The following is a 26,828-nucleotide window of genomic DNA, read 5'->3' on the forward strand; positions in this document are numbered from 1 at the left end:
CAGTCCATTTGCTCTCTGTATTGCCCACATCCATCACTGCACTGTGTCATCAGCATCCATGCCATTTGTTCATGCTCTTTACCCTTTCCTGGCTGGGACTCTGCTCCCCAGGAGAGTCAGCACCACGTTCCCTGTTTCTCTGCAGGCAACAAATTATGAACTTAGTAACAATCAGAGACCATTTTCCTAATCAAAACACACTTTATCTGAACATTCTTACAGTGAAGGTAGAAAAGAGCCATAATGATAACATAATAGCTTATTAAGAAGAATATTCTAAAACTGGCAATAACAACTTGGTTCCTGTAGAGAAAATCTAAAAATCAGTATACATATATTTATATCAGGTGAGTTAACATTACCACAATGTAATGAGATTAGTATGATAAGGATGATTAAAAACTCAATACAACTCACACTGTGATATTAGATCAAACGAAGGAAATGGAAAATTTAAAAGAAGTGGCAGAATGAATGCATTAAAAGCACAGAGGGATAGTTTTTAAAAGACATCAGTGTAACAAGGACCTAGATCCATCTGACTGCCTACAAGGCCTGGGCCAAGACAATTTCAGGAGAAGAAATTATTCAAAAGGGGAAAAAAAAGTGTCTCCAAAGACATACCACTAAATAGTTTCTATCAATCAGATTGGTTCTGTAGCACAGGAAGTAAAAGGTCCTCAGAGTTAAAGGAAGAAGTTTACAATTTTGTAATCTATTCGAGAAAAAAGACATGGAAAAAAATTCTACACAACACAAGGTGGAAAACAATCAAAGCACACTTGGACTCAGCTGTAGTCAACTCACATGACTGAATTATGCAAACAAGACACAAGACAAACAAAATATTTGAAGAAGCTAGGAAGGGAAAACACACAAAAAAATAGAGAGTCTTTACTGATAGCAAGATAACTTTTCCATATAGAAAATAACTCTGGCTTAAACCTCAGCATTTCACTGCCATAGTTTCACTGTAAATAAACTGAGGGAAAATCTTAAATCATCTCCAGAATTATCTGTTAACATCTTCAAAGGACCTTGGTGTAAGGAAGAATTTAGCCATCACAGTGTTTGATAATCTAATTCCATATTATACTCAATTCAGTCTAAATGAATGGTCATGATGAAAAGGGCTGTGTGCATCCTATCTACCTAGAGATGCATTCCTGTATCCTTTCTTGCATCATGCTGTCCACTTGGGTACCAGAAAACTAACCACATTTTTTTAGGACAGTTTTAAACCAGATTTGTAAACTGCTTTGACATATCTTGCAGCTGCACAACCTGACACAAGATAGTCAGCAGAGAATGTGTGGTCTGGGGATGGACTAAATTAGATCACACTAAATGTAATATGTAACTACACTCTGAGGTACAAGAGCAATAAGGCAAAACAGACTTTATGCCCCAAAATGACCTTTTCTGAGTTGGCTAAAAGGTGACATGCCTTCACACAGTTTACAGGCATTCAAGAGTTCAGTGAAGAAATGTTTTCCATTTATGGGGAAACTTATCTGTACAATTTCTATTTAAAGTTACGGGCGGTCCATGGAACTGCAACTGCCTTTTTATCACCTGAGGATTAGTTCAAGATTGATCAGGAAGGATTGGAATCTACTACTGCAGGAAAAGAGGTTAATAAAAAATTTTTAAAATGAAAATAAAAAAGGATGAAATTGATATTGCTCGAAAGTGCAATGACCATGTACAAGAAAACACAAATACTAAAAGATTTCAGGTAATATATAACTATAGAAGAACAACAAATATCTGCTCACACACATTTGGAAGCACATTTACATATGATGTTCAGAACAGCTATTCCTACTCCATATTAAAATTCAGAGACACTGAACACAAACTTTTGCAAGACACAGGGGGAAAGAGAAGGACCAAACTGGACCATACTATAGTCCATACTATTAAAAAAGTCTCAAGAAGGTACTTCATACAAATAATCCTGAAACAATTTCATGGATACAAGCGCAAATTCTCAGTAACACTTGTTTAAAGCTGCACTTTCTGTCCCTGTGCTACTAACCTCACTTGTCCGAAACGTCACTTGTCCCAAAAAGCTTTTGGACACTTAAAGATATATATGCAATATAGATTCAAGATGTAATGCTTAGACAGAAGCACTCTTCCTGAATTTTACAGTGCATATATGCACTTCAGGGGAAGTCTTGGCCCTTGTATTTCACTTCTGCCCTGCTACTACTTAAAACGGAAAACAGCTGCTTTAATTACAAATGTCCCACAGTAAAATCTCAGAATCTATAATGCATCAGATAACCATCATAAGGATATTTCTGCTGATTTAATGCTGGCTTACGTTTTTAATTTAAGAGCTTCAAGAGTCCTATCACTATCTGAATAAAGAAAGTTGAAAATGCATTTGGAAATGGGATATCTGGTAACTGATCTAGTCACTTGTACAAACAGTAACGAAGAGAGAGGGACAGAGCATGCGGAGGGAATCACCTGCTGTCTGAGATACGGTGGAGAGGAAGGTGGAGTGGAAGAAGAGAGCATGATCACTTTTTTGGGGCAGGTCCGAGAACGTTCCTTAGTCCTCATCTTTTTTTTTTTTTTTTTTTAAACAGAGAAAGAAAAAAAATCATAGTAAGTATATAAAAGCTAAGGTAACATTACAAATAGCTTTGAATGAGACAGGCCACAACCTCAGAAGTGCATCAACTGACTCAAAATCTTATGATTATTGAAATGGACAGCCTAGAAGTATCCAAGCAGCTCTCTTTGCTTCATGAAAAACTACTTATTGTTCTGCCCTGTAATGATTAAAAATATCCATCCTGTTGGAGGATTACTCTTGGAGGTCATCAGCAAAAAGTTCAAGTCACAGCACTCTGTTCTCAGCTTTGACTCAATTCTCCCTATCTCACAGAGATTAAAATATATAAAGGAAATTAAATTGTATGGTGTCATTCTACTAGAAAATAAATATAGCCATTTTATAAATGAAATGTAGCCACAACTAATAATCTGAATATCACACATTATACGTATGTCCTAGTTTATATGCCAGAGCACATGCCATTCTAGTTCTAACAATGCAATCTTTTTTCTTTTTCCATCACTACTCCATTTTTCATGTATCTTTTCCCTGTTTTTATTTTTATTTTAATTTATTTTATTTTTCAATTCTCTCCCCAGCATATCTGGAAATAGTTGTACTACAAAAAGAAATCTTGGGTATTTAAAGCCACTATTAGACAATCTCTTAAGAAACAGCACGAACTTTAAAGACATTACATATGTTCATCACTGACCTTACCAATGAGCTGGTACAAACATCTGTTTGACTCTGTTGTACTCTTCCCCTTCAGCACAAAAATCAACTATCCTAATTTAAACAGATGCTACAAGCAGTTTAAACTAAGCCATATGACTTTGCACTCAAGTAGAGGAGGAGCACTTATATGCTGTTTCAAAAGGCTCAGCTGTCAAGGTATTAATCTCTAACAGAAGGGCAATAACATCTTCTACCACTGCAGATGCTTATGCACTTTCATCTGCCCACAGCCTAGTTTGTATTTCAGATTAAATCATTTTCACAAACATGCATATTTTTCCACGCCAGATATCAGAACACTGTATAATGAAGTGGAGTAGGCCTATGTTCAGCCCTCCAGTAGGATACATTTCTGAGTATGCACAAAGATGGCTACAGGAAAGAAGAGATAAAGAAGTATCAACAGTTTTAAATGTGAAATTAAGAGAAACAGCGTTCATGGAAATCAACATTGTTTAAAGTTATCTTCCACTGAGATTTCAAATCCTGTTAACTGCAGTCATCTCAGTCATTACATATCTTCAAAAATGAGAATTCCAATAGCATTACTTAAAAGAGTTTTTGCAGCTGCATCTCTGCTACCTTTTAAGAAACCATCTCAGAAGAACACACATCAGAACTCTAGAAGCAGAAGAAAATTGCCCAGGAAGACATGTAATCTCCATTTTATAAGCATCTTTGTAAATGTAAGTGATGAAAGTGATGAAAGTGATGATTCTATGATTCTATGATTCTATGATTCTTTACTATCCACATACCTTGCTGCTGTTAGGAGACAAGGAAACCACAGGAAAAAAGGAAAAAAAAAAGAAAAAAAAAGGGGAAAAAAAAAAACCCACCCTCAAGACTCATGCTGAGTCTGGAACTTCAAAACAAAATTCTGCTTAATAGGCTAGTATCCTATACCATACCGAAGCAGTCAGATCCTCTTCTAGACAGGCCACAAGGCTTTACAATGTTCCCTGATGAGGTGCACTTTCCAAAAAGCACATACAGTAGGAGTTGTTTTTATACTACTATGAGTTCACTGGAGAAGCTTAGCCACACTACATGAAACAATCCCTTTTTTTAGACAACAGTGAAATCGCATTAAAAAATAAATATTTTAACTGTGGATATACACATAACATCATCTTCATACGTTATTAGCTGCTGCTGGCGTGATCCTGATGCCATGAATCCACAGATCAGAATTCTCAAGGTGTAGCTCAATAAAGCAAAATTTCCAACTCAATTCCTGAGGAAGACACAGACCACTACAAACGTGGAGAGCAGCAGATGGGTAAGGCTTTATTCATTCTGGGTCCTTTTCAAGGTATTCCTTTTACAAGACAGATAGCATAAAGGCCTTACAATAAAAGTAAAAATTGTTTCAGAACAGATTCTGCCAGGATTTCTCCCTTTCTCAAAGTTCTGTTTTACCAGCTTGTCCCTGCCCCACCTTTGTAACAACCCCAGAGATATTTTGCATCACAAACTGAAACTGCTGGCCTTCCATCAGGGCAAAACAAGTATATGACTTTAAACCAATAATCAAGCAAACCTAATGAAGTCCATCTGACAGACACTTGAAGATCATAGCCCAAGGCACATGTAGTTTTTCCAGCAGCAATCCAGACCACTTCCCCTGCAACTGTCTGGTTTCTCCCACACAATTAGTCTTGCTCCTTTTGCAGTATATCTTCCTCTGCCATGCAGCTCCAACCATGCAGAACCAAACCTGTCAATCACAAGGCCTGAAATTGCCTTCCTCACCAGAACCCTCCAGTCCCCTCTGCCTACTGGAAAGAACCTTAGGCACTATCTGATTTCCCTCAAGAACAGGTTACCACTTTATCCAGCTGGGAATTGCCTCTCTCGCTTCTCTTCAAAGCACTCTTCGAATTTTCACAGTAGGATCCATTTGCTTTGTGAAGAGATGCAGAACAACTCTGTCCCACAGCTTCACGAACAGCTCCTAAGAGCTTATCAGGAGCAATATTACTCCTTTACATCATCTCCAGTAACATGTATTGGTACCCAGTACCAACTTCACTCAGAAAACAGCTTTGTAGCTGGAGGGCCTGGTGTCACTGTAGGGAGCCACCACAGTACTGCAGTAATGTGCAGTCTCACAGCTATCAGATTCTGTTGTGCCTCAGCAACCAGAATTAGGACTCTCAGTAGCCTGCTGAGGGACCCCTACAGCAACAGCTTCCATCCGGACAGTTTTCTGTTCAAACTTGGCAAAGCTGGCTCGTGGGCTTTTTGCTTTTTTGCTTTTTGCCTCAGCTGATCTCTGAATAAACACTCCTATGTACTCTTATGGCTTTTGAACTAAGACAACCGATATCTGTTATTTCTCCAGGCAAATCCTCAGGAACCTTTAAAATAAAGACCTTTTCAATCTTCTCTTTGATCCTGCTGTATCCTGTTGTTTTTACATCATTTAAATCCATTTTTATTCTTCCCTATTTTAACGGTCAGAAGAAAAGTACAACAAAATCCAGCACAAGAGCTGGACCCTAGAACCCCATATTCTGTTGACTCAGTAATGCTTATCAAGGAAAAGACTTGCCACAGATGACATGACACTTTTAACCTTATTGGTTGGGGAAATTGCCTATATATTTTGTTTGTTTGTTTCTAATAGGAACACCTCAGACAAAACATTTACACTGAGTTGCATCTATAAGCAAGATTTCTGTTCAAACAGCCACTGAAACCCTGGGAAGTTGAAAATGGTGCAAGAGGACAGGGTATCTTTGACTGTCAAGTCCTAATGAAATATTAAATCATGCCTCACGAAGATTCTGGTTTTACTCGTTATTAATTAAATGATTTAAAACAGCAGTCTCACTCAAAGGTGCTCAAAAGCAATGGTTTAAAAATAGCTAGGATAGTGATAGCTAGTATTGAGTGTGGGTACTGCATCATATGCATAATCAATTTGTTTACCTGTTTCCACTGGGGCACAGAAGCAAGACGGCCCTGGTCTCGTCTGCTGGATGGCTGGTTGTGAAGACGTTCTTGATAAGGCAGAACAGGCTGCTGCATGCAGGTTGTAGGGATAGCAGGGTGGGACCAGGGAAGAAAGATAAAATAGCAAAGGAAACTCAAAGAAAGCCAAAAGAATGGGAGACAGAATCAGACGGACATACATTTAAGGGAAAAAAAAATGGATGGGGAGAATTAGCAAGTAAAAATAAAAAGGGAAAAGACATAACAAAAATGGGAAACAAGAATTTTTTTGAAATTCCTTTTGTTTTCACTGTTTCTCAATTCAGCCAGTATGTGCTGACTGAGGAAACATGCGACTGGCAAGGAGTAAGATAAATGCCACCCTTTTAGCTTCCCTTACTGACATTGGCGTGCAGCTTTCAAGTAGCTGGGTTAGATCCCAGTCAATCTAGTCATGGCAGCACAGACTCTGCCACAAGCTGTGAAGCAGGACGGCAAAAACCCAGGCACTTAAACCATACTGAGCCTTAAACTGCTGAGGATGCACTGCTAGCAGTATCTTGGAGTGATTCAATCTAACTTCAAAGATGACTTCCTTGCAGTTGAAGTAGTTCAAATACCATCTTGAATAACCAATAGTCACCAGGAAGCTTCACTCGGAATGATACAAATATTCTGATTGCATTCCCAGGCATTTATCTGAATTGCTCACAGACACATAAAAATATGGAGGCTCAGTACATAAGAACAAATAACTTGCACAAAAAAAAAAAATGGAAATCAGAATTTAAATGAAAGTTCTTAAACATTAAAAATGGGATGTTCCTGGAAAGGTTTTCAGTGGCAGTAGTTAGAAAAGAAATCTAATTGTTTTTAAGTTGTTTCTGAAAGAGATTGCATAATACATACCAGTACTAATAGTGAACTAGACTTCAGTCAGGAAATTTTTCCCCAACTCATACTCCTAAATCAAGAAATTGCCTCTTTTGCATAAGTTTCAATCTTACTTGAAACAAAAGAGCACCATTAGCATCCAGTCTTGAGAAGTGTTATTATTAGCATCTTGTTGCTCTACAATATGAGGGTTCAACTACCCTTCTCCTACCTGTCTCCGCAAGCTTGAGGACTGCATGGGTGCATTCTCCTCAAACTTGGCCAGTAGCTGGGTTGCCATGGACTTCACTTTATTTTGATTTCCAATGGCAGCATCAATTCTCCTCTCTGTCAGGGCGCTCACCAGTGTGGGCCTTTCTTCTCTGTAGCTTCGAGGGATGTCCTCCTAACAATCAAGAGAATGAAAACTTAACATATTCAGACCACCTTTTCCTCTATTCCCTTCTGCTGTAAAAGGTTTCTAACACTATCTAAAAAAACAAACAAACAAACAAACATTAGCTTGCATATCAAAACCTACATTTTAATTTTCCTTGGCCAGGTCACCAAGTTCTGATAAACTTTCCTTATCTTAACAATCTTAATTGATACATTTACCTATCAAAGAGACCACAGATGAAACACTTCCATGAATATACTGGCATAAAGCAAAACCTCCTTCAAATCCTCAATGGCAATTTAAAGTTCTAAATTTTATCACACTTGTACTTATTTGGCTATATAGGTGGATTGGAGGAGGATTGCCTTGCAGAGCACACTAGCTATGTATGTCTTTTGAAATGAAGAAGCTGATGTTTGAACGTGAACAAAATTCTGACTCCACTGCATCACTTTCCTAAATTAGCATTTTATTCTCAGCATCCTCCTCAAGTCAAAGTGAATAGTCGTCAAGATAATATATAAAGGAACTGCAACTTTTATTTTTTAACATACTATTTCTTAACAAGTACCAGTAAAATATTTCTACTCTGTGTATGGCAAAGCATTATCTCTTAAGAAGAATTTATGCTTACCTAAAATTTTTCATTTAAACCCTATCTGGATATAGAAAATGCAAGGCTTGAATTTGGATCAAGAAACTTACACGTACATTGTTTTCTCTATAATACTTCCCCTCTCATATACTTACATCCTCAGACTGGCTTGTTTTCCTCCTCTTTCCTGCACCATCTAGTTCTTTTTCCTTTTTGTCCTGAAAATAGAAGGAGGAAAAAAAAGAACAAAGATAAGGATTCTCATACCTTTCTGGACTGAGACAAACACCATCAGGATGTTTAAATATACTTTTGTAACACAACAGACTAATCCTCTGGGCTCATTTGTTTAAGAAACAAATTTTGTATTAGAAATTCTACCTGACAATCGTTCAGTGGGTTTGGAACCAAGTACCAGTTATGTTCTAATACAAAGCATCCACACATCCTAACACAAGGCTAGGATTTTAAGACTGAAGTAAACCATTAATTGTATGTATTCTGCAATTAGAATGGTTATGCACTGTCCTATACCAACAGCTGACAAACACAGGGTCATTTGTTGATACACAGCAGATATGCAGTCACATAGCCATTTTTATTAACACTTAATTGGACAGCAGCCTAACAGACAAAAGGGTAATCAGGACTGTGGTATGGTACCTTCGGAGTGCGTTTCCGAGAGATGCTTTGTCCCAGCTTGCTGAGAAAAGAGATGGGAGATTTGGTACTGGCAATCAGGGCAGCTTTTTCTTCTGCATTCAGGTCCAGCTTGTCTGTTAGCAAAAATAAGTGGGAGAAGGGAATGCTAAGCTTTTATTTCTGTGGTATCATTATTAAATACAGAACCAAAAGGCAATTTTTTTAACCTTTGTCCTTAAACTCTCTGTAAAAAATAGAGACCATCCAAACATGGTAAACAGAAGATACAAAATTTGGCCGATGCCTTGAAATTAACTACTAAAGAACTGCTAGCAAGGCATCTTACGTCCATGTACAGATAAAGCTCTAGTAATAGCAAAAGATCACAAAAGTTGTCTAGAAGTTCATTTAAAAGTTTTGAGGACATTATTTTGCACTCATTAACTAGTGAGTAACAACGATGAGCTCATGTGAGAGAAGCCCAAAGACAGCTTAAGTGCCCCCAAACCATTCTGCAGCTGTCTTCAAATCTGAAGAACCTGCCCCAAACTCCTTACCACTAGAGGGGATGGTGTCTTTGAACATCTCATAGAACTGCGTGAGGTACATCACCATCGACAGTTTATCTGGCTCTCCAACAGATGCCATTTCCTTTCCAGTCATAATGGGAGATATTCCAAACTCTTTTTCAGAGATGTCAAAGGCCAGTTGGTTATTTTTCTCTACGTTGTGCTCATCCAAAGAATCGAAGTCTCTGCAAAGGGGCAGGAAGAGGGCATGCACTGAATCACGTACAAAAAGTCTTTTGAAAGAACTCAGAAGTCCCAGAAGTCAGTTTCTATTCTGAAACTCCAGAGTATCTTTTCCTCTTAAATTTAATTTCTTTATTGTTTTTAAATTTATTATCTTTGTACATTGTTTTTGTCCCCATTTTTTTGGGGGTGATCTATATTTCAGTTCTGCTGGCTCTTCCAAAACTTGTTATTTTCACTTGAACTCTCACAAGCAAGATAGCTTTTAAAAGGAGTAGCTCAGGTTAACTTTAGTGCAACACAGAAGTAATTCAGTATGGAAGGGAATAACCAAGTAACTATTTAGCATGCTTTACACTGGATTATGTCCTTAATTACACTGCTAGCACTTAGATTTTCTAATGCCCCTTTGGGAAGTTGAGGTCGTTCCAGATTTGAAACAAATTATCAGAGTCTTTGCTACTGGTAATTATGTCTGCCAAGAGCACTTTTTTTTCCCATTCTAGAATCTTTTACCCAACATAGAATGGACTAAGACTGTTTCTCTCATCCATCCATTCAACATGTTAGTTGCACAAATGGCAGCAATGACTGTATTCAGACTGTAGATTACTAATTCTAGAAAAGTAGTCTAAAAATCTTCATAATGAGTTACTATCAAAGTATAAATGGCTAAGTACAGATTTGTTCACAAGAAATTTAACTGAGGCTATAAACTAGTTTCGCAAAACAAATAGTTGTCAGATAATAATGAACTCCAGTAAGTACCAGCTTGCAGTTTATTTCCATCAAATCATGCAGGAGGGAAATAACACATTTATCTCCTTCATCAAGCTTTTACGATCTTCCAGTCTGCTAGTGAATCACTGTACATTAGCTTCATCAAATGTAATTGTATTTATTTCAATCGATTTTCTTCCAAAGTTACAAATGCATCGTTAAGATCTCCAAATTACTATTTTCAAATATGACCAACATTCTTGTCATTCCCAGTTTTTCAAAACAATGTTACTTACATCAGGTCTGGACGGTATCTGTGGATAATGGCACACAAAGCTAGGCCACTTTTCCATGACATTGTGAGATCTGTCACATTTACACCAGCATATCCATCCGTCTGCCGCTGGCACCAGCTGAGCAATTTACTGGAGCGAGCTACGGACTCTGCAAGAAATCATGTTTTTTAAGTGGAAATGAATTGAATCTCTTTCATTAATTCTAACAATGTCATAAAAATATGCATCAATAAACAAACTTGCTGGAAGGGTCTTCTTATAAAGAAATAGCTCCCTCAACAAGAGACAATACAGCACAGACAAAAAAAAAAAAAAGGCTATCATATCTATTTTACATCCATGTAAGGACTTTTCATTTGCTAAGAAGTAGTTATCCAAATTGTAACTTGCCAGGTATCTTACTCCAAACTTCACAAAAGAGACTCAGGAATGAAAAAAACAGCCAAACAGGTTTGTTTTAAATAAGATCAAAAGGACATAGAGTAGCAAAACAGTCTCTAAAACCCAGATATACTATTTCTAAAGGAAGAATGACAAAAGTACTTCTGCAAATTCTTAACTTCACTTGAAAACTTTCCAAGTAAATACTGACCTGTTTTGACCTTGCCTTACTGCAAGAGCTGATGAGATTATAGCCCAAAGGTACATGGTTGTAGGCCAAGGAACAAACCAAAAGACTACATAACTACACAACAGTAAAATGGGGGTTCAGCAGCAAAACTCCATTCCAGAGTCACCAAAGACTTATCTGGACATCCAAAGGCAGGTACGCAGAAGAAAAAGTTCAATATACCCCTCAGGTTACAGGACTAGCAGACAGATATTTAAATACTTAAGCTCAAGACGTCTAACTTCCAGAATGATGCAAGTAAAGCAATTTTACATGTAGTTAAGCAAAGAGATGAGATTTAGTAAAGGGTAAACATAAACAGGAGAGAAATATCCTCTCTTATTTTTGTAAGAATTGTGAGTTTGCTGCTAAGAGTGAATTCAGGCTGACATTCCATACTCAATGTAACAACAATGTTAATGGATAATGAAGAGAAATACTTGTATAAGTAAATATGCTTAGAAGCATAACAGCATTATACAGCAAGGGAAATTAGGCAAACAAAATGCAGTGGCATGTAACTAAAAAGTGAAAAAAATAAAAAGTTAGACTGTTAACAAAAGAATTGCTAGAAAGAGATGGATTAAACAAGACTCCAGAACCTCAGTGCTCTGTGTATCTTGCACTAATCCAGCTCCAGAATAACAAAAGGAATGAAACAATAACCAGGCCTACCATTCCGAGTCAGCTTGGGTGTCCTGGAGTTCACAAAGTTTTCTATTTCCAAGTGAATATCTTTCAAGTCTCCTGTATTATACAAGTGGCGCACCTAAAATAATGCAAAAAATTAAAATGATCAACATGTGATACACTCAAAATCCTTATAGAATGAGTAGGAAGAAAAGAAGGAGCAGTTCCAAGAATGAAGACAACTACGCTCACATAGCAGGAGAATCTAGCCCAAGAACAATGAAGAACAACTCGCCAGTGCTGAACAGCCAAGTTGTGTTCTGCTCATCAGTGGATACCAAATTGCAATGACAGACACCTATATTACATTACTACAAAGAAAATACACACATACACACACAAACATATATTTCAGATATCATCACAGCATGGTTAAAACTGCCAAAATCAGAAACCCAGCTGATAAAAAAGCCTACATTAAGAGGAATTTGGTAGAATATAGAACTCCACTTTTGGTGGATATGTCATCATTTCACTGCTTCCAAGTTAAACTACCACAGACAAGTCAGTCCCAAAGCATTAACATAGCCTCATCTAAAGAAAGACCATGCAGATTACAGGCACTTTAAATCACTATTCATCCAATTACCTGCTGTGGCCGCAAAAAGTTGACGTTGATATTGGGATATCGGGTGGCAGGATCAATGCTATAATGGCTGAAGTTTTTACTCACATTCTCAGGGGTTGTCTGAGGCAGCAACCTATAAATGCTTTCCCTTGGGAAAATAGATAAAGTAAAAGTGATTTTTTTCAAGTAATGCATCACTACTAACACCACTATACCAGTCCTGACGAGATAGAACATTCCATCTGGTAACTAGCCACTTCAGGTATTGAATAGCTAAGACTTAAGCATATCAAAATTTACAATTTAATACAACTCTGGAAATCAGAAGAAGGGAAAAAAGCAATACATTGAAGCATGACTGAAAGGTTCTCCAGTACAAGACAGACACTGACATACTGGGCAATCTGGGAAGAGGGCCGAGGAAGCTGGAGCACTTGCCCTGTAAGGAGAGGTTCAAGCAATTGGTTTTGTTCAGTCTGGAGAAGAGAAGACCCAAGGGAAAACTTAATTGCTATCTGCAAGTATTGTGACAAGATGATGAAAACAGACTTTTCTTGGAGGTACACAGCAATGGACAAGACACAATGGAGACTGGTTGGAACACAGAAGATCCAATTAGATATAGGAAAAAAAATAACTCATCATGAGAGTGGTCAAACACTGGAAAGGGTATCCAGAAGGACTGTGGAATCTCCGTACTGGGAGATACTCATAACCTGACTGCACACAGCCCTGAGCAACCTGACCTTGCTGGAACCAGTCTTTAGAAGGATGTTGGACAAGGTCACCTTCAGAATTCTCTTCGACTTAAGTTGTTCTATAAAGCTACAATATAATAATAGGATACCCTCTTGATATATTTTCAGGAACCCCATATTTTCAGGTTTATTTACCTCAAACCAAACACACCAGAAATAAACAGTCCACAGACAGACAGTATAAACTAATATTAGATTAAATAGCCAAGTTATATGAATAGCTGAAACTTTTTAGAGAAGAGACATTCATGATGAAATACAAATGAGGAACGGGTATGATCAAAATAAATCTATCATAATGTCGCTGTTTAACTTCTCACTCTGATAGCAAGAGGACCTGTGGAAACAACTAACACAAAAAAAACCAACTTATGCCAAAAGATTACAGTTTTCAAAATTAATTAGGCTTTTATATGGGTATTGGGAATTCCAACATTACTACGGTTATGACAAAAACAAAAACACAAGCCTTTGTGAAAGGGGGTATAAGACAAACTCTATCTGGTAGAGAAAATGAAAAGAATGGGGTGATCTTCTGTTCCTGACCAACACAATCATGTAAAAAACAGTGTACTGAACAGACTTCTGGCAGTTAAGGGGCAGGTAAGCTCTGTATTTGAGGAGTGTCTTCCAACTTATCTGATTCTGTGATTTCTGCCTTTAAATTACACAATAACAGTTCTCGAATTAGAAAACAAGAAGGGGACTTTTATATTAGTAGTTATATAAAAATGAAAACATAATTACTAATATAAATGTGGCACAGCAGTACTATTGACATACAAGAGACTAAAAGGTAACTTTTTCAAAACTGTAAATAAATTCTGGTTTAAGTTAAAGACTACATGACTCACTAACAAGCCCATTGAGAGTCTCCCAACACAAAAATAACATGCACAGAAACTGCCTGAAATATATATGACAAGGTAAAATATTCAGTTCCCCAGTAAGGACAACTGAATCAGTTTGATCAGGTTGTATACCCCTTATCAGATTTCCAGATTCACTTATTGAATCATTTAGATGCCTAGTAGGTCAAATTTCTATTCATCTTTTACTAAATCTGTGATCTTTAAATTAAAAAATATATATATTGAAAAATATAAATGATTTTCCAATGCTTATTTTGAAGTCACAAAAATTCTATTAATAAGATTTCTTTAGAATACATTCCATCATGAAATATTTAATAAATTAATTAATTTCAAGCAAGTGTACAAAGCTAACTGCAACTTTTTTTTCAATATTTTAAGTATCCACTGTGCCATTTAAAAAAAATTCAAAAACTATGGTTCATGATAGTCAAAAGCTGCAGTTGTTTACATTTTTATAAGAGGTTCAATTAAAGGTTGATTTTATTTACATCACCTTTTTCTAACTTGAGTCCCGATCTGCAAAAGATCACCCTGAGCCACTAAAACAACTCTCAAAGATAATAAAAATGTCAAAAAAAAAGATAATCCAAAGAAAAAGACTAAAAGCCCAAGATATTGTTTGGTTTATATGAAACAAAACTATGAATTTAGAAAGAGCACATGAAATAGACAAAGAGATTTATAATACGGTATGGAAAGTTTGTGTCTTTGATACTTTGAAGGCACCTACATCTCTTTCTGGTTCACTACCGTAAGGCTGTGACAGACAGAGAACAGTTGCGACATCTCTTTTTCCTGTCTAAATATACTTCAGTTTTTCAGGTTATTGGGAGATTTTCCTTTAATGAAACTACACACATAAGCATCCTCTAAAAACATGAGTAAGAATCTGTATCTCACATTTTGTCTGCATGTTTGTAGTTTGTAGGCTGGAGAATTTAGATTAGAAGCTGTATTCGTTTTCTCTATTACCTCTCTGCAAGAACTTCCAAAGGACTGGCTCCGAGTGACCAACTTCGTACCATCCAAGCAGAGTCCATTGCAGCCAGAAATCCCCTGGCTATTCCAGTTCCCATTGGCCAGAAAGGCTAATATTAGATGTCACAGAAAAAAAAAATAGAGAAAGAAGTGTCAGTTGGGGAAGGAGAATTTAAAATCAATATCAAGAATATATTCAGGAGGTAATCTGCTGGGAAATTATAGCTCAGTAATTAGTAAAAAGCTCTACTCCCACTGCACTAGATGAAGTCAGATGTATGGTGATTTGGCCAAGAGCTCCCTCAAAGTCAACATTCCTTTATTTCCAACAACAGTTTATAGCCTGCAGTGTCTCAACAGCTTCTTTTCAAGATCATACTTACCTCCCACATTATTATATAATAAACAGCAGCTTTCCTCATAATAACTATTTTATAGGCCAAAGGGAAAGCAGCACATATTTTAGAGATGGATACAAATGGCTCGGGCTTGTTCTTAATTCATTGTTCACACATTATGAGCTTAAAACACAAACCTCTAAGAGACTGTCCCCGACCAATGCCACAAGTAACTGGTGGCCATTCTGCTCCCGCACCAGTGCTGCATTCTCTGACGCGTACATACACGTGAAGTCAAACATAGCCACATCTGGCTGACCATAATGGTTGATGGCAAAGTCCAATGATGGCAGCTGCTGATTAGTGGAGAAGTCAGCTGCTTCTCTGGCATAGTTTAGCAAGGCCTCCTGATCCACATTTTCCCGTGACAGCAATAACTCTGTGTCAGCATAGTCCTGCCAAAAAGACCACTAGAAGTGAAATAGCCATATTCACAAGGGTATTTTAAGACTAATATATGCAGTTGTTGATATTGGCATTTCTGTTAGTCCACAGATACAGGTTTGCTTTCTACATTCTTTAATTTATATCCATGTCTAAGCTTCCAAAACAAAATTTCTAAATCTTTTGTTGCAAACAACTGTCAGCCTTACTAGCATTTCTGAAAGTGAAAGAGCAAAGAAACTTCTGAATATTTTTTAATTACACTTTCCGATAAAATGTGGAAACCTTAACTTATTCCTTTGCGATCAAACTAGTTGTACAGCAATTTCTGCCAGAATAAGATGGGTATATTCCCAAGATTTCCTTCACTCCCTGCTTTTACATTTCCATAAAATGAGGGAGACTCAACAAAGTTGTGAAAGATTCTGAAAGTATAATTTATCTTTTGGACACGGTAGATTTCAGAACACTTTCCTGATGGATCAAAATAGTTCAGAGGGGCATTAATCACACATATCTGCATTTTAAAATGCGTCTGTAAAAAAAGGTGTAGTATGAAGCAATAGGGTATTCCTGCCTTTCAGCATGCCAAAAAACAAACTCTGCCAAAATTTTATTTTAGAGAGAATATAGAAAAAGTTAATACCCACATGCCGTATCACTCCTTTGTCCAGCAAGCTCTGCTTTTTGGCTGTCATAACAAAGTAGTGGGTATCATCTTTGTAGTAGACAATGTTCTCTAAGTCAATACCTTGTTAGAGAACAAAAGACATGGTAAACAAGAGGAAAATTCACATGTTTTGTACAAGACATTAGCTGTATCAGCAGAAAGTAAATTGAAACTACATGGTTAGAAAGCCTTTAGGAGAATGCCAAGCAGCTTCCTCCTATGCTTTTGGTGAGTTTTTAAAAAAATGAATCTTCAACAAATCCACAAACAGTATATCTTACCTCTTTAGCTACCTCTCTTTAAAATATATATTTATCATCATTCTAAAGTTTGCAATCAGATGTGGCGTTCAGAAAGCTGAACTCAGGATTCAGACTTTTCTTAGGAAGGGCTCAGCTTTCTTGAAAACCTTCAAGGAAATAAGTTCTCCATTTTTGTGCAACAATGACATAGATCTGCTTTATACAGCCGTATAAAAAAGCTATAAAAGAACTCAAACTTGGAAGAGAGAGATTAAATATGTGATACCAGATTTACAGAAAGGTTAAATAATAAAGACAAATAGTTTTCACTGGAAATCTGTCTACTGCTGACAAACCTGTGGCTTCTCGCAGATCTTGGAAGAATTTCTGATTGAATATGAAGGCCACACCACTGATCTCTTCTACTTTGGCTTCAGCTGTGGTGTTGCGATTGATGAAGTTTGCTGTGATAGCAATTGCTAGCTTGCCACGGAACTCTTTTCGGCGAAACCCTACAGGACAGATAAATAATGTGGACAAAAAGAGCATCATTTCAGAGACTCAACATGTCACAGATAGGTGTCTTCATAAAATAAAGCAGAGAAAGGATCTAACGTACTACCAACTCCTCCACAGAGAAAGCAACAAAAACTCTCGAATAACTGCATCAGGAAAACGGAACAGGGAAGTTAGGGAAAAGCTCTCCTCTCTCTTCTACCAAAGACTGCAAATTTCATCAAAAATTTTAAGATAGAATCCTCTACTATACCAAAGGAGTATGTAACACTTCAGCTCTAACTCCCGTCAGCAGAGTTTTAACACTACTTGATTAAAAAAATTTTAAAAAAAGACAACTCACCTATTGTCCATGATACAACTGGATTTCTGCAGCCTTTTTAATCTCCCTAGCACCAGCCAAATGTCTTTAAGGGTTTTTCGTTTGGACATTGAGGGTCATTTCTGATTATATCTACTTCAAATTAAGAGTAAGCTCTATTCAAAGTGAATAAACACAGAATCTTTTAAAATAGGGATCTACCAAAAGCCATTACCTTCTAAGGTGTTCCTCCTGCCATCCCCTCCAATTATTACTTCAAACTCATACTCGGATACTGGATGTGTTTTTGGGTGGACCAATGCACGCCAACCTATCCCTGTGGAGAAACTTGAGGTCAGTGACAACATGAGCAGTGCACCTAATATAACAAATACATAAAACCTATATGAAAACACTTCTTACTACCCACAAGCTATTTTTCACATGGTCAACAAAGATACAGTGCAGGAAGGTCATACTGTTGACCTGGGTATTGTTGACCTGCACAGACACCCTCTTTCCAAGTGAATTACAGAATGCACTATGTCAGGCAGTGTCAGCCCCAATAAATCCACCCTGATAAGTATCTTTAAGGATGACTACAACCTGGTAGAGCGTCTTACACTTTTCAATTAATGCAATGCCAAAAAACAAGTAAGGCACTATCTTCTGCAGAGATCAGAAAAGAGATTTCACAAAGATACAAAAAGTGTAACAAACATCACTACAAGCTTAAATTGATTTGTCTAACAACATATGTGCAAAGTCAAAGACTGAGCTGGCACAGGACTTGTTTGCTCAGTAAAAGCCTGTCAACAATACTTATAAAAAACATGTAGGCAATTGATGCAAACATCCTCAATGAACACAAATAAGCGAGAGGGCAGTAAAAAGTTATCTTCTAAGTGTAATAAGTCTAAGTATTTTAGGAGTGAGTATGATTGATTGCGTCTTGGATTATTTCTGCTTAGTACCTCACGTGTATTTTGTTTTATATAGCAGAAAATTTGGATTCTTCACTAGAAAGAATAAAACCAGCTATAAATGAGAGCAAAAGTGAATTAACAATTACTCTCATTAACAGAGTGTATGGAAAGGACTTAAGCGTTTTAAGCAGGATTGAAGAGCTGTAGTCTGGTTATCCTACCATAACCTTCCCTTTCTTGACTACCCATTTCAATTCTACTTGCTTTCATTCTCCTGATCCTCAGGAGGGTAAACAAGTCCCTGAAATTCCACATTGACATGGATCTCAATTCCCAAGATCAAGGCAACCTTCAAAAGGATAAGCTGGAGCTGACGGATACCTGCAAGGAAGCAGATAATAAAGAAAGGTAGGAAAAAGGAAAGGGCACAGACATACACGTGTCTCTGTACAGTTGAATATTACTGATAAATTGATTTAAGGACCAACTGCTTTTTTCTTCTTCCCACTGTGTTTCCTGGCACTTTCATTGAAGCACCACTCGTATGCAAAAAAAAAAAAAAAAAAAAAAAACTTCTATATAGCAGAAACTCCAACCCTTCCCAAAGAAGGTATTTTTTTTTAATGTTTCAGTCCCCAAATCGGAGCAAGGGAAACAATGAGAACATGCAATGCAGGGGATGTAGGGAAGAGAACACAAGTAAGACAGTACTTTTATCACAGGTAGCAACTTGCCATATGTTCGACCAAGTTGTACTACTGAGCTGCACCTTTACCCTATGAATTTTAGGTTAGTGACAGCATAGTAAGATTCTCACCATTTCTCTCTTCTGACATAAGTGTAAGCAGTGCGTACAGAAACGAAAATGTGAAAGCACTACTAATCTGCAGGAAGACACCCTACTATGATATTGCAGATACTGAAATGAAAAAAATGATACTAAATATCAGTTCTACTGAAATACAAAAGAAGATTGCATTTATGAAGTACTAGAAGAATAAAAATAATGAGAAATTGGAAGAAAAGAAGCAATCTGCAAGTCTGAAATTCCAAAGGTCCTTCAGCTGTACTCTTCACTTGCCAAAAAGAGGGTTTTTTGCCTTGGGCAAGAGGCTAAATTTTATCTATTGTATTTCTGCCACTTTATTTTCCCCACTTATTTCAAATGGTCAACACAGATTGGTGGGCAAAACAATCTGGTTGTGGAATCTTCAGTAAATTACAGAAGAAAGAAAAACCGGAGAACAAATAACTCCTGTATAACTGAAGCAGTCATTTGGTTTTAAACTGGATTATCAGAATTTAAGAATTACCAAAATTACCCTCCTTTTCAGTAGGTAAACCTCTAATCCAATCAAAGCCTATTCAGACGCTGGCAGTTTTCCTGAAAATATTTTCAGCACTCTTTCAAAAATGCAGATATTAACAGCGAACAATGTCAAAACCGTACCTCTTATTTTTGAAACCATTATTCAAAAGAATGTTAAAAAACACTTCTTTTTTTTTTTTTTTTTTTTTTTTACAACTTGCTTACTATGTTTGAGAGAACCAAAATAATGTGGCAGCTGCAAGGTTATAACATCAAAACCAGGAATATTATCCACTGAAAAAAAAGGTTTTGAACCTTAAACGCATTTTTCAGTGTAAGAAGAGGATAAGCCTCTGAAAATAGTAGGTGTAAAAGATGACAGGTAAATGGTATAAACTGCATGTCTGTTAATCTCAATACGATGTATTTCTCCCGTATCTAGGGCTAGCTCATACTGTGCTACGCACAGGTAATGCTGAACTGCAGCCAACGGAGCCAGCAGCACCTGGTGTAGCCTGAATTCTAACGGGCAGCCCATGCACCCCTGCCTTCCTGGGAACACAAGTGCTGCTGCGGGCCAGCAGCGGCTCTACTTACTGATATGGTCTATGGATCCCGCGCAGAATTTGCCGTAGAACTTTTTAGCGCCAAGACCTCGCAAGTCGTGAATGGTGAATGGCCACAAATGCAGAACGTTATTGCGGGAAAAGGCATCCCTCTTTTCTATGACCACCACCTTCGCTCCTAGGAATGACAGGTCGATGGCTGTACGAAGGCCACAGGGTCCAGCCCCAATTATCAGACACTGCAGAACAACGAGTACAGAGCAACTTTAAAGTCTGAGGAGAAAAACATTATTCTTAACACAGATTCAAAGCATCCCACAGCTCTTAGGAGTAAGTGTTCTTTTTTTGCAACATAAACTGAAATTTCATATCAGTGTTTCTATTACCACCTGCCATGCTCTGCCACTGACATGTGGAAACAGTAACTGAAACCTGCAAGTAAAGTGTATCACACAGCAGTGAAAGTCTGGAGAAGCAGCAAATCATCCTCCTGTTTTCAACCTTCATTTTAAGAAGAGCTGCCAAGCTGTAGTCTATAACCCATATTAAGTACTTGGACAGCATCAGTATTTCTGAGGGCTCAAGGCTGCCTCCTCCTTCCCAATTCAATCCATGTGCTTATGTTATTAGAGCAGGTGATCTAACCTTTTTCTCTCATTTCCAAAACTTAAGCTGCCCTTCCTACAGAAAATTTTGAGCAACACTAAACACTAAAAACTCTTCATGATCACCAAGTAGCATAGTAATGATTGGTTTTATAAGCATCATCATTCTCAGTAGCACGGATGATGACCAAGTCAAAGATTAAATATAGAAGATCAGTCAGAGGATTGAATACAATGTAAATATAAATTGTATGTAACTGACTAGACCATTTTTTCAATTAAGAGACATTTTTTCTGAACTGACTTTTGCCAGATGGTCTTTCAGCTTGCTGTGTCTTTTTCCACTCTACTCGCAAACACTATTGGAGGCCAAAAAACAACCAGAGAATGTAAAACACTTGCATACCTAGTGCTAGTAATTTCTTTGGAGAAACAAAAGAGATTTTTAATCTCTTGAATAAAATAAAGATAATTGATTTTAAGACTAAAAAAGCAAGAAGAGTCTATTGATACTGCTTCCTCAGAGCAAATGAGGCCCACAGAGATGGCATGTGACCGTTTTGCCATATCATTTTTGCTCTTTGATTTCTACCAAGTATAATCCAGTCCCACACAACAAACACCTTCCTGCAGTGATGACTGATGCTGCTATGTGAATATTTTTCAGATATTTATGTAGCTTTAGAGCTGGACAACAAAGTCACTTGAGAAATCCAGCAGCATGCTAAAGCTTAATCAGAACCTAAACTTCTGATCTAACCTCCTATTCTGAAATAAAAGATTTTTATTCTTTCACAGTCTCCATATGTCCATTTTTACAGCTCACTGCATTTTGCTAGCTATTCACTGGGCATGTATTCTGCAAATTATATGTAACCGCAAGTATAAAGCCAGAATGATAAATTTGGAAATAAAACAGTTCAGCTCATAGTCACGAAGAGGTAACAACTGACATGCAAATACAAAGTAAGATTAAAAGGTCACATGAGCATGAGGGCAGAGATCCAAGTCTAGAGGAAGGGGAAGTGAAGGATAACACTATTTATCCAGTAGCTCTGGGAACCTGAAGGCACACAGAAAAAAGACAAGCCCAAGAACAGAGCTATTTGCAATTCAATTTCTAAAGAGACTTTTATCCTGAATAAAAATAAAACATTGTCCAATATGCAATTTGCTGGAAGTTGTAACAGCCTAGGATCTAAAATATTCTTCCAACGCATTATTGTTTCCTTTGTGGATAAATCTAACTCCAGTTAGTCTTTCTTTGTCTTAACCTTGTAAGAAAATTAGCTGCATGCTTGATCATGGCAGCAATTTTGCTTATCTGAGAACTGCAACCTTCAAAGAGACTAGATTCAATAAGCAACATGTCCACCTTAACATCACTTTGAATCCTTTCTCATGTAAAGTAGCAACGGAGCACACAAGAACAAAGGAATTACATTAAATCCAGACTTTTCAAACACAGGTCCACTGAACCTAATTGTAAATTAATTACCAGCAATTTTACCACAGAAATGTAAAAGCTTATCTTTTTATAAGACTTTTTTACACATATGAGGATGTGATTGACAACATGGAGGCTATGTTTAAGACTCTAAACATTCTGTGTGGAAAATACATCACATCCATATGAAGTAACTCATGGCCATGCTTGCCATGTTTTACCTCGACAGAATTATTAAATTACATTGTCATAAAACACAGGAAATATTAACCACAATTCAAAGAGGAAAGAAAAAATAAAAAGGATTCTGCCCCCCTTTCCCTTCTGATGCTTTTCCAGTTTCAGATCTCCATAAAAATGGTAGGTCCAAAACCCTCCAAGGCAGTAAATATATATATAGGTGTCAATTATGGCCAAGTAGATAAATACAGTCACTGCTGTTCCTGCTTCCTCTCCCCATCCTGACTCAAACCTACTGCTGCAACCCTGTGCACTACAGCAACCTCTCAGAAACATTTGTTGCTGAAACCTTTTTGACACATTTTATTAAGTTTTCAGTATCAATGTGAAAATGGCAAAGTAACAGCAAATGTAACCTGAAATCTGCATTGCCCCTATAGCCAAAGAAGAAAGGAGAATTATCCGCCTTTGAGGGCCTTGGCTAAACAGACACAGGGAATAGTATAAAACAAAAAAAATCTCTAACTATTTATATCTGAACAAACCATCACATGCAGTTCTTCCTTTCATGACCCATATCCCCAGGATCTGAGTTCTGGTTAATTTGGGCACTGGCTACATAATGTACTATGGGCAAAACTCTGCTCTTGGCACTTAATCCCTACAAGAGCTGAACTCGAGAGGATGACATCAGCTCTTTACTGTCATGGGAAAAATAATATTTCACAGAATCACAAAATGATTGAGGTTGGAAGGGACCTCTAGAGATCATCTAGTCCAACCTCCCTGCTCCAACATGGACACCCAGAGCACGTAGCACAGGGTGGCATCCAGGTGGGTTTGGAAGATCTCCAGGGAAGGAGACTCCACAGCCTCTCTGGGCAGCCTGTTCCAGGGCTCTGTCACCCTCACAGAGCCTCTGTTCTCTATCGCCTCAGGTATAGTGAAATTTCTTGAAAATTGATACATGTTCAAACATTTAAAAGTTGAGCTTATTACAGTAATGGGAGACATCTACTCTGGTAATATGGGTAAAATCTTAATCTTTATTTTACATTCTATCATGTTCAGAGGCCTACCTCCTGTTTTATTTTTAAATAGTCATTTGCAAATGTCATTAAAATTAGAGATATAAAACCAGGTGATATAACAAACATCAGATCAGATACGACACAGCGTTCAAAAGGTCTCTGCTTTGAATATTTATGATTATTTCTCAGCAATTATATAAATGTACTTAGTAGAAGATGCTATTAGGATATGAAAGAAGTAATTGCCAGTAATAGGCAAGAAAGAATTTTAAAAAGAACACATACAGGCATCATTGCTTTACATAAAAGAAAGACAAATCAACAAAGTTTACATTTAAACTCATATAAAGTGATTTATAACCACAGGTATATTCATTAACCTGTATTAACACAAAGCAAATATTTATTTAAATTTCTCTTCCTTTCATCTATATAATTTCAATTGCTCAGAATTACCTGAATCCCAAATCCACAGTCCTATGTGTTCTGGTATTTCTTTTGCCACCTTAAATCATTCATTTTCTACTCTTATTACTGTTGCTTTATATATCTCTCCAATAGCATCTCAGACACACCAGCAAATTACCATGGCTGGCCTCCCTTTTCTTCTCTCCACCTCCTTCCTCTTCCCTGGAGCACACACTGGAGAGCACTAGGGCAGGAGCCCCCGCTCCGTCCGGAGGCCTCTTGGGCACGTTCACACCATGCCTCCTGCTCTGGTCCTCCTGCTCCACAGCTCTGCCAGCCACGTCCAAGGTCTCTCTCTCATCACCAAAGGAGGGCAACTCATGACTGAGAGATGTTTATGATGTTCTCTGCTTATCTCATTCCTATTTCATCTACAGGATCACTGAGTGCCACAGAACTTTCTCCAATTCGGACTTGACTTATTTTTGTCCAAGCTAAAATCTTCACCTTCCTGACATCTCCTCATGGCTGTCTAACTGTCGGCTCAAGCCCAACGGGACAAAATGGTGCCCTAGCTACCTTCTAAGCTCACCTCACAGGTTCATTTCTAGATCACATCAGCATCAGTTTTCTGAACTTCATTCATAACCGGATGTCAACTTCCTCTGAAATCTTTTTTCTTTTTTGTAAGCTCTCAAGATCAAGCAACATCTAAGTCAAGCAGTTATTTTTCAGTTACATCTCTTGTTCATAGCTCCTCTGTTACTGATGTGAGCTCTTCTCCTGTGTGAACAAATGCAGTCTTGCCACTACGATATATTCAGAATACATTTATTCAGAAAGCAGACACAAAATCACTTTTACTCCATGTAGTCAAAATATATTTACACTCTTCCACAAGTTTTTCATTTTCTTTCTCACAAAAACATAAGCCTCTTACTTCACTCCAGAGCCTTCCACATGTTTCATTCAAAAGAGAGCAGTGACTCCTGACTCCAATTAATGCAGGGCACGTAAGTTTTCAGAAGAATTAATTTCATATTTTTTCCCGTGATGTCTATAGTAACCTTAGAAGCTTTACCTTAAATATAAAGAAAAGTGAGTATACTAATCTTCCTTTGTCAAGGTGCCTGAAAAAAAAAATAACCCTTCATACTGATTGGACTGCTGGAGCATTGAAGCTACTGTCCACCACACGTGCCAACACCGACTACTTATTTTATTGCTTTCCACATTAATCTATATTCACCTTCAACATTATGTAAGTAATGTAAGTTATGTAAGTAATCTCTTGTAAGTTTTTTGATGAAAGATTTGCTTTTCACCTGACCTGCGACAACCAGCCCTTGCTTCATTAGAAATTCTTTGCCGTATTATTGTAATCATGATAAATGGTACTATCCAATGCTACTATGAAAATGGTAATTGGAAAGGGAATTAGAATAAACAATGAAGAAACTAATATGCCCTTTCTAGCGTCCAGCTGAGAATTTAACTTCAGTCCATGCATCTTGAGATGACTGACAATATCCTAAGTGGAACATATTTCCCCCGTAATCTTCCGTAATCTTCCTGGTCTTACAGGGATAGCATACGAACATCTTCCTACATCCCACTTTTTCTCTTATATATTTCAGAGATACGCTGGGTAAAAAAGTTGTCTTGACTCCCATAATAAACCTCTGCAGAGGATCATTCTCCTTACCTTTGTGTTGGCGCATGCTTTCCCCTTCTTGTAGTCTTTATGGCTGCCCCTCTTATCCAATTTGGCCCACAAGGCTTTGGCCTTCCAGTAATTTAGTTTGGATTTGAGTTTGTGATAGAAAGAACGATAGTCCTTGGGTTTGAGTTCTAGGTAATCACAGAGCTCTTGGAAAGCCTTGAGAGTCCCCTTGCAGGTTGAAGCCTGGACAAATCTGTCAAAGAGAACATGAGCCTGGTTCACCTTCTCATTCTTAGTTTCTTCCATGCTTCACACTCAGCAGCCACCCCAGTGGGCAGCTGTTCTCTTCCAGTCTGCCAGACTTCCTGATGTTGCACTGCTGAGCCACTTTCACCTCTGGCTTACGAGCATTATTAACCTACAAAATAAAAAAGGACAAAATACAATTGAGCTTGATCTTTGTTTTTCTTTTCAAACTTATGGCTGTGCCTACTGAACCGAAAGTGCAAACTCTCAGTAATTAATAAGGCATTGGCCCTAAATGAGCCAGCTAAACAAAACGCCCAAGATTCCTGTCCAACGGCAATGAATTACATTCCAGAGCTAACTGAGCTGCAGTTCAAACAGTGGAGCATCTCATCCCCATAACAAAACACTTATCTGTCCCATCCTCTAGAAAGTTTTTTTTCAAAATTTTTCTTTCACACGAAGAGCGGAGAAGTTTCAAACAAACTGGCTGGTGTTACATGATGTTTGGAAACAGGAGGAGCTTTTAAAACAAAAGGTACACACACCATTATTAATCTAACAGTCACTGTGATGACACCACTAACACCACTGCAATGGTAATGTGTTGGTCTTAAAATGGCTGCTACCACAAAGTCCTGAAGAGCTAGTATCCACAAATAAAGTAAGTCTGGGTTCATTCAAAAAGGACATGTATCTTCCCATAAATAGGCATATCATAGCTCAGTCCTTACAAAGGCTACCTTTGCACAGCAACTCAACGAAAGCAATGAACGACAGCTACTGCACTCCTGGAAAGAAGTTAGATCTTCTAATAGCAATCAAATGCTTAAGAGAGACATCAAGACTGAAGAAACATCTGGGAGATATGTGTTGCCCTAAGCAGTATAAACTTTTGTCTTACCTAGTTTATATGTGCATATTCC

At 37.6% G+C, this 26,828-nt stretch overlaps 1 protein-coding gene across 3 annotated transcripts in view; it reads right to left on the reverse strand.

Annotated features, from left to right (window-relative positions):
* MICAL3 (microtubule associated monooxygenase, calponin and LIM domain containing 3) overlaps nt 1–26,083 on the reverse strand; it is a 100,978-nt gene extending 74,895 nt beyond the window's left edge. For all 3 annotated transcript variants that reach the window (XM_088521658.1, XM_088521657.1, XM_088521656.1), the window contains exons 1-18: nt 25,699–26,083; nt 20,354–20,561; nt 18,712–18,828; nt 17,757–17,858; nt 17,061–17,216; nt 16,443–16,543; nt 15,546–15,803; nt 15,005–15,120; nt 12,421–12,547; nt 11,817–11,910; nt 10,532–10,679; nt 9,321–9,517; nt 8,785–8,897; nt 8,277–8,339; nt 7,359–7,532; nt 6,251–6,343; nt 2,482–2,577; nt 83–139 (exon numbers count right to left, since the gene is read on the reverse strand). In XM_088521658.1, coding sequence (XP_088377784.1) covers nt 83–139; nt 2,482–2,577; nt 6,251–6,343; nt 7,359–7,532; nt 8,277–8,339; nt 8,785–8,897; nt 9,321–9,517; nt 10,532–10,679; nt 11,817–11,910; nt 12,421–12,547; nt 15,005–15,120; nt 15,546–15,803; nt 16,443–16,543; nt 17,061–17,216; nt 17,757–17,858; nt 18,712–18,828; nt 20,354–20,561; nt 25,699–25,962 — 2,484 coding nt within the window. In that variant the 5' untranslated portion in view covers nt 25,963–26,083. The remainder of the gene's footprint in view (nt 1–82; nt 140–2,481; nt 2,578–6,250; nt 6,344–7,358; nt 7,533–8,276; nt 8,340–8,784; nt 8,898–9,320; nt 9,518–10,531; nt 10,680–11,816; nt 11,911–12,420; nt 12,548–15,004; nt 15,121–15,545; nt 15,804–16,442; nt 16,544–17,060; nt 17,217–17,756; nt 17,859–18,711; nt 18,829–20,353; nt 20,562–25,698) is intronic.
* Nucleotides 26,084–26,828: the final 745 nt, after the last annotated feature.

This window comes from Tinamus guttatus, unplaced genomic scaffold, assembly GCF_059628265.1.
Source record: "Tinamus guttatus ecotype Peru unplaced genomic scaffold, ASM5962826v1 Tinamus_guttatus_pri_ptg000125l, whole genome shotgun sequence".
In the NCBI taxonomy this organism is placed as follows: Eukaryota; Metazoa; Chordata; class Aves; order Tinamiformes; family Tinamidae; genus Tinamus; species Tinamus guttatus.